Source organism: Pholis gunnellus, assembly GCF_910591455.1.
Source record: "Pholis gunnellus genome assembly, chromosome: 20".
NCBI lineage: Eukaryota > Metazoa > Chordata > Actinopteri > Perciformes > Pholidae > Pholis > Pholis gunnellus.
In genome coordinates this window covers 20,681,490-20,689,469 of record NC_136547.1, presented here as the reverse complement: position 1 = coordinate 20,689,469, position 7,980 = coordinate 20,681,490, and the positions used below count along the sequence as shown (strand labels likewise).

Below are 7,980 nucleotides of genomic sequence, written 5' to 3'. Positions count from 1 at the left end.
TACAGGAAATCGGCTGAGTTCCTGTAGAAGTGTGTGGGTGTGTGTGTGAGCTAAAATGAGTTTTGGTCAAAATGTTGCTGCATTATCTTCATGTTTAAATCATGAACATGAATCTATGAGAGCTTTCTGTGTAAAGGTTTCTGTTCCACACTGTGAGGAACAACAACACACATGAACATCAGCTGCTTCATGTTCCTCTGGATCTGGAGCTTTGTGTGTGACAGGAGGACGTGGGCTAAGGTGAACCACTTTTCATCTGACCCTCTGACCCTCAGGAGACATGAAAAGCACAAACGTGACTCTAAAATATAGTAAAATATATCCTTCACTTACTGCAACATGTTAACATGCAGTTCACTCTCCCTGCTGATCAATACTGTGACTTATTATTTATTGTGTTCTATGTTTGACTGAAGTGTTCATCATCCGCACTCTTATTTTGAAAGCGAGGCCCCCGGAAGTCTCCTCGCGGTAGCCGCAGCTTGATGCTAACAGGTGTGAAGATGTCGGCTTCGTTCAGACGGTTGAAACGCTGCTTGTCGGCTCTCTGTCCGGTTGGTTTCCGCTCACAGCTGCGGAGGAATCACCCGGTGAGATGTCCGGTGGGAGGACGGCTGTCACACACGCGAGCAGGTAATCGGTCACAATAAAGCTAGCTCCGGAGCTAAAGCTAGCCGGCTAACGTTAGCCACCGAGTCCTGTTCGCCTCCAAAATAAAGCAGTTACTCTCTGACAAAAGACGTCATGAAGTGAGTTTTCTTTATTATATTTGTTCTCAGATGTAGTACAGTATAAAGTACTATATGTACCTCTGAGGTGTAGTACAGTATAAAGTACTACATGTACCTCTGAGATGTAGTACAGTATAAAGTACAACATGTACTTCTGAGATGTTGTACAGTATAAAGTACTACATGTACCTCTGAGATGTAGTATAGTATAAAGTACTACATGTACCTCTGAGATTTAGTATAGTATAAAGTACTACATGTACCTCTGAGATGTAGTATAGTATAAAGTACTACATGTACCTCTTTACTTTAGTAATTTTGAATACACAGTATCTCAGTGACGTATCTGTACTCGTGTCTAATTACTTAGCTTCATGTTTTATTTGGTCCATATTTCTACTAACATAATATTTTCATGTAGTATTTTGCACCCTACACCCTTTCATGCAGTATTATGTATTTTATATGAACAGGAATATTCTACATGTGTAAATGATCTCAGTAGCATCTGTTCAGGGACTCCAGATGTTTCTTAATGATTAATAAACCAGTAAACAATGTGCGTGTGTTGACAGCAGCACAGCGTGGACCACTGGAGGGCGTCAGAGTGTTGGACTTGACCAGGTGAGCGTCCGTGTGAAAGCTGCCGTAACCTTCAGGTGAACCCGTCTCACTGCCCAACGTGTCTGTCTGCAGAGTTCTGGCCGGTCCCTTTGCCACCATGATCCTGGGGGACCTGGGAGCCGAGGTCATCAAAGTGGAGCGACCCGGTGAGTCGGAGTACCACCCCCCCCCCCCCACCCCACCCCAAAGGATTGTGGGATTGTTGTGCGAGTGTGTGTGTCGTTGAACAGGTGCAGGCGATGACACCAGAGCCTGGGGCCCCCCGTTTGTCGGAGCAGAGAGCGCCTACTTCCTCAGCGTCAACAGAAACAAGAAAGTGAGTGTGAAGAGAAAATCAATGTCATCATCTCTGTGTGCGGAGGTGAAGGGGCCCCATGTCGGTGTGTGTGTGTGTACGGAGGTGAAGGGACCCCACGTCGGTGTGTGTGTGTGTACGGAGGTGAAGGGACCCCACGTCGGTGTGTGTGTGTGTACGGAGGTGAAGGGACCCCACGTCGATGTGTGTGTGTGTGTGCGGAGGTGAAGGGACCCCATGTCGGTGTGTGTGTGTGTACGGAGGTGAAGGGACCCCACGTCGGTGTGTGTGTGTGTACGGAGGTGAAGGGACCCCACGTCGGTGTCTGTGTGTGTACGGAGGTGAAGGGACCCCACGTCGGTGTGTGTGTGTGTACGGAGGTGAAGGGACCCCACGTCGATGTGTGTGTGTGTGTGCGGAGGTGAAGGGACCCCATGTCGGTGTGTGTGTGTGTACGGAGGTGAAGGGACCCCATGTCGGTGTGTGTGTGTGTACGGAGGTGAAGGGACCCCATGTCGATGTGTGTGTGTGTATGGAGGTGAAGGGGCCCCATGTCGGTGTGTGTGTGTGTACGGAGGTGAAGGGACCCCATGTCGGTGTGTGTGTGTGTGTGTGTACGGAGGTGAACTGAACACCACTGCTTGGTGGTGAGAGATCTCATGATATAGAAACACAGAGCTCATATCGTCTCATTTCAGAGTATTTCTGTGGATCTGAAGCATCCCAGAGGAGCCGGAGTCATCCAGGAGGTACGACACACACACACACACACACACGTATATATATGTGTGTGTGTGTGTATAGCAAGTAATAAACCAGCATGACTAATGAAGACACAGAGTCACCTTCAGCAGGAAACAACACGACTGTTGAAAAGTGAAGTTCATGTTTTCCTTCAATAAAAACTCTTCTGACTTCATTCATAGAGAATCCTGTTGAAGTTTGGTCATTGATTGAAGGTGATTAGATCAGCTGGTACTCTACACTGACCTTCTGCTGAGAGAAAGTTCACTACAGCTCGTTCTCGGATGCTTTTATTGTGAAACTCTTTGACCCTGAAACAGGAAGCTGTTCCCGTTTGAATCTAAGCTTCCTGTTTCTTTGACCAATGATTTAGTTCTTCGTCGACTAAACTAAAGAACGTTTATCAACTTTCTACAAAACAAAACACACAAGTCTAATCCTGAGTCCATTATATCTGTGTGTGTGTGTGTGTGTGTGTGTGTGTGTGTGTGTGTGTGTGTGTGTGTGTGTGTGTGTGTGTGTGTGTGTGTGTGTGTGTGTGTGTGTGTGTGTGTCAGCTTGCAGGTGTGTGTGACGTGCTGGTGGAGAACTTCCTCCCAGGGAAGCTGCAGCAGATGTGTTTAGGATATGAGCAGCTGAGCAGACTGAACCCCCGACTCATCTACTGCTCCATCTCAGGTACCATGTCCTCACCGTCTCCTTACATCTCCTCACCGTCTCCTCACCGTCTCCTCACCGTCTCCTCACCGTCTCCTCACCGTCTCCTCCCCGTCTCCTCATCGTCTCCTCACCGTGTCCTCCCCGTCTCCTCACCGTGTCCTCCCCGTCTCCTCACCGTCTCCTCACCGTGTCCTCCCCGTCTCCTCACCGTCTCCTCACCGTGTCCTCCCCGTCTCCTCACCGTCTCCTCACCGTGTCCTCCCCGTCTCCTCACCGTCTCCTCACCGTCTCTTTAATGTGATTGAGCTCAGACTGGATTTGTCAGATGGAAGTTTATTGATTGAAACCTTGTGATTGACACAAACAGGCTTCAGTGGTATATGAATGAATGAACGAATGAATGAATGAAATGTGTTTACAGTAAGAGCTTCATCATGTGATGAAAGCTGCTTCCTGTCCTGATGATCAGCTTCATTAAAGACATGAAGAGGTGGTCTTCCTCCTGCAGGGTCAGCATGTTCCCCTGTTGATGAGGTCATGAGGACTGACGTGGATCAGGCCTGCAGTTCTCAGTCAGAGCCACTAGAGGAGGTTGGAGTCCACAGTAAAGATCTGTGGTGTCCTCTTCTTCCTGCTCGTCCTCCAGCTCCTCTTTAGTTTGTCTTCTGGAGGAGACAGAACCTGAACCGTGGGTCGGCAGTGAGAGTCGGTTCTGGACCTCTAGAGGACATGAAGAGGTCCTGAGGGGGGCGCTGCAGGAGAACCCGTGTTCACGTTGACATCTTGACTTGTTGACAGAGTTTGCATAAAGGTGCTGAATATGAGCGATGACGTCATAGATGCTCTCTGTAGTGGAGGTTCTCTGGTGTTTCACAGAATACTTCATGTTTCCTTCATCCTGAAACCTGGTTTTCTATATTTCCGACTCGTTTAAATGTGTCTGGATGGTTTAAACGTTCATTGCTTCTGCTCCACCTTCGTCACTCCCACGCTCGCTCCTCCTCATCCTCCCGTCCTTTAAGAACAGACTACATTACCCAGGAGGCCTCATCGAGCTGCAGCAGCCTGGGTTCATCCCGAGCGCTGTGAAGCGACGAGCCTCTCCTGAGTGACGAAGGTGAAGCTTCAGACTCAACACTCAGCTGGAATGTGGTTTTTCCTGGAAGAGGACGGTGGTTTGATTCCCCCTGTGTTTCGTCCTCAGGCAGTAATGTGTGTGTGTGTGTGTGTGTGTGTGTGTGTGTGTGTGTGTCCAGGCTACGGGCAGACCGGTCCTCAGTCTCAGAGTCCCGGCTACGACTCCATCGCCTCTGCCGTGTCGGGGATGATGCACATCACGGGGCCGGAGGTCAGAGTCTGTTCTTCTGTGTTCTTGTAATCCGTCCGTCCGTGCACCTCGACGACGTCGCCTTCAAACACATCTTCATACGCTGTGCCGGCCCTTCCTGCTCCCCAGAGGATGAACCCGTGAGGTTTCAACGACTCCGGACCATTAAAAGATGTTCAGCGTCGGGAAACAAGAAGCACACATTCGGGTCAACATACAGTCATCGACCTTCACCCAGGAGGTCAAGTTCTCAGCTCCTTACACAGTATCTCACGTTACGTTCACGTCGTTTAGGAAAGATCCCGACTGAATGGAACGCCCCTTCAAATTAAAAGCATCGACTCAAAACAGCTGCCGTGTCGTTAACAATGAAATACATCACGTCTCCTTCATAGCGTCCTCCTCGTTTCCACACTACGGCTTAAAGCTCACAACACGTCAATGTCAGAGGAACCACTTCCCAACTCTGGGAAGTGGTTCGACTGAGGAGCAGCTGAATGCACCTGAATGCACCTGAATGCACCTGAATGCACCTGAATGCACCTGAATGCACCTGAATGCACCACCGTCGTAGCGTCGTTCTCGTGTTCTTCTACATGGTTCCAGTGTTGGTGTGTTTGTGTCCGGCACAGATCTGCAGCTTGTGTGGTGCAGCTGTTACTGTGTGCCTCACTCTGTCACCCTTCCCATGATGCAATGCTTCTGCCGGCAGGGCGGTGAGCCGGTGCGTCCGGGCGTCGCCATGACGGACCTGGCGACGGGGCTTTACGCACACGGAGCCGTCATGGCCGCCCTGCTGCAGAGACACAGGACGGGGAGGGGAGCTCACATCGACTGTAACCTGCTGTCTGCACAGGTAAGAGAGTGTGTGTGTTTGTTTGTGTGTGTGTGTGTGTGTGTGTGTGTGTGTGTGTGTGTGTGTGTGTGTGTGTGTGTGTGTGTGTGTGTGTGTGTGTGTGTGTGTGTGTGTGTGTGTGTGTGTGTGTGTGTGTGTGTGTGTGTGTGTGTGTGTGTGTGGTGATCTCTGTTATTTAAACACGTTGATTCATCCTGAAGAGTTTAAGTCCTCTGGACTCTGAAGTGCTCCAGACGCTCGAGGTGCGTTTGATTCGTGGCGTCGGGACGACGGCGCTCGTGTGACAGTGTTGCTTTTAAAAACATGTTTTATGTTTTATGGATCTGAAAGCTTAATGTTCCTCCAGTTCAGAATAAAACACGTATTAAAGTCCTGAGTTTACTCTTTAAATCAACTGCATGCTTTCAGAGTGTTTAACCTCTTCAAGTGGTACCAAGTAAATATCCCCAAACAGCTAAAAACATCCACACGAAGCCTGTTTTCTGCTGTTATATAAAGATGTAGAGATAGATATAGATATAGATATAGATATATAGATAGAGATATATAGATGTATAGATAAAGAGATAAAGATAGATATACTTGATAAACTTGACTCCAGCACAAACCCAAAAAGTGAAACGAAGGCTGTAATTGTTTTGTCGAGGCAGCGAGGTCTCGATCTCTGTGGTCGACTCCCAGGGCTGCTACACATAAAATACCCACAATCCCCCACTCCCCCCCATATCCCATAGTGCATTCCTGTACGGAGTGCTGAGCCCACAGGCACGTGGACCACAGAGCGGTGGGAGATGAACAATGAGAGCCCCTCAGGGCTTTAAGCTGAGTTTGGTTTGGCTGTCGGGGGAAATCTAACCGTTACAAACCAATCAGAGGTCACAGTTGTGTCTCCATGAGCCTCCTGCTGGTCCTGGAACAGCTGTAAACATCAGGAGGAGCTCCACACCAAAGGCTGACGAGTCGTGAGTCATGAGTTCAGCTTTAAGCGGCCGTGGTTTGGTTGAGGAAACGGCTCAGTCATGCAGAAACCTTTTGAAGAGGAGAAACGGTTTCATTCTGTCGCAGTCTGAAGGTTTTCCCCAAAGAGACCAAAAGAGGAGATGTTGTTCTTCCCTGAAGCCTTTTGTCCGGTCAGAGTACAACATGAAGAACTTCTCTTAAACCTGTCCAAGTGTTCAGCTACATCTTCACATCTTTCATTATTCCACACACCAAAGAAGGCTCGGTGGCTAACCTCGTATTAGCAACGGCTCACAAAGAGCTGCCACCTGTCAATCACCGTGTAGCCCCGCCCCTAAAGCATCCCCTGCTTTATGGTCTGTGTGACTCTAAATGGACCATCATTTACTAAATGAACATCATGCTGTATTGAAGAAGACTTGAAACTAGAGATTGAGACCATAAACTCATGTTTACAATGTTTACTGAGGTAATAAATCAAGAGAGAAGTAGAGTCATTTTCTCATAGACTTCTATACAACCAGAGGAGTCGCCCCCTGGTGGACACTAGAGAGAATGCAGCTTTAACTCATGAAGCACTGACTGTCTGTGGTACAAACGGTACAGTTGCTGCTTTATCTACGTCTACATGACGTTATTCTCAGTGTTGATGGAGCAGCTACAATGTTAGCATAGCACCAATCGAACCAGACTCCATTCAGAAAACAAGCGTTTTAAAAGTTGTTTCCTTGGCGTCGTGCAGAGAAACCTGACAAAACATGAATTCAGACTTTCCACAAATCGTCATCATGTCGTTGTTTTGGCATCTTTTTTATCTGTTTATTGTGATTAAATCTGTTTATTTGAGGTTCATGCAGCTGTAATAAACCGGCCGACGATGTTGTGAACCTATAGACACGATGGCGTTTGATTAGTCGGGAGAACTTGGACTTCCACAACACCTGCTTTACCTTGATGGAGCAAATGAGAAATATTGTTTTTATATATGCTTTTAATTTGTGGATATTTATTTCCAGACAATCGTTACAAACTTCTCGTCTCATAAAGGTGCACAGGTACACTGAGGAACGTCATCATGACATGAGGGAAGGCCCAACGTTCACGTGGATTTATTTGAGCCGGATGAACAACTTGAGTTGAGCTTCAGGAGAGGAACCTTCTTCTTGTTATTTTCCAGACCCGAGAGAGAGACGGACGAATATTTAGTTTCAGACCGAGCGGTGAGGTAAACTGTGATTTAGTTTATTGAATGACATGTTTTGTATCTTTGGTGTCTCATCAACGTCGTGTGTAAGACACACATGAAGCATGTTGACTGAGAGCCAGACGAGCGTCGTCTGTGTTGTAGCGTCGGTTCCTCACGGAGCTCTCTGAAGAGACTCGGTGTGGATCTGTGAACACGTTCTGCTCAGTGTCGGTATCGTGTATCACGTATAACGTGGTGTCTGTAATGAGGTGTTGGTGACTCACGGGATGAGGATCGGACCGGAACGAGACTCGAGGCCGATCACGGGTCAGCAGGAGGGATGGAAATCCGTCCGCAGCTTCTTCAGCTGCGAGTAAATCCAGAGAGGCTGTTGAGGGCCGAGGCTGGACTTCCAGCGGTTTTGCGTTTTTTCAACGTCGGGGAGGAAAGAAAGAGTTTGTGTTTTTTTTGCTCCTTCAGGAAGAAGAGTGAAGTCGACCTCCAACATCAGAGGGAGAACCAGGCTGATGACAGCTCAGATTTAATGTCTCTCTCTCTCTCTCTCTCTCTCTCTCTCTCTCTCTCTCTCTCTCTCTT

The 7,980-nt window shown here is 48.2% G+C and overlaps 1 protein-coding gene across 1 annotated transcript in view; it reads left to right on the top strand.

The window, feature by feature from the left end:
• Positions 1-482: 482 nt before the first annotated feature.
• The window catches only part of sugct (succinyl-CoA:glutarate-CoA transferase), a 41,549-nt gene continuing 34,051 nt past the window's right edge, over positions 483-7,980 (top strand). The window contains exons 1-8 of the mRNA XM_079181181.1: positions 483-633; positions 1,307-1,355; positions 1,428-1,501; positions 1,586-1,671; positions 2,349-2,399; positions 2,952-3,072; positions 4,311-4,402; positions 5,094-5,237. Coding sequence (XP_079037307.1) covers positions 486-633; positions 1,307-1,355; positions 1,428-1,501; positions 1,586-1,671; positions 2,349-2,399; positions 2,952-3,072; positions 4,311-4,402; positions 5,094-5,237 — 765 coding nt within the window. The 5' untranslated portion in view covers positions 483-485. The remainder of the gene's footprint in view (positions 634-1,306; positions 1,356-1,427; positions 1,502-1,585; positions 1,672-2,348; positions 2,400-2,951; positions 3,073-4,310; positions 4,403-5,093; positions 5,238-7,980) is intronic.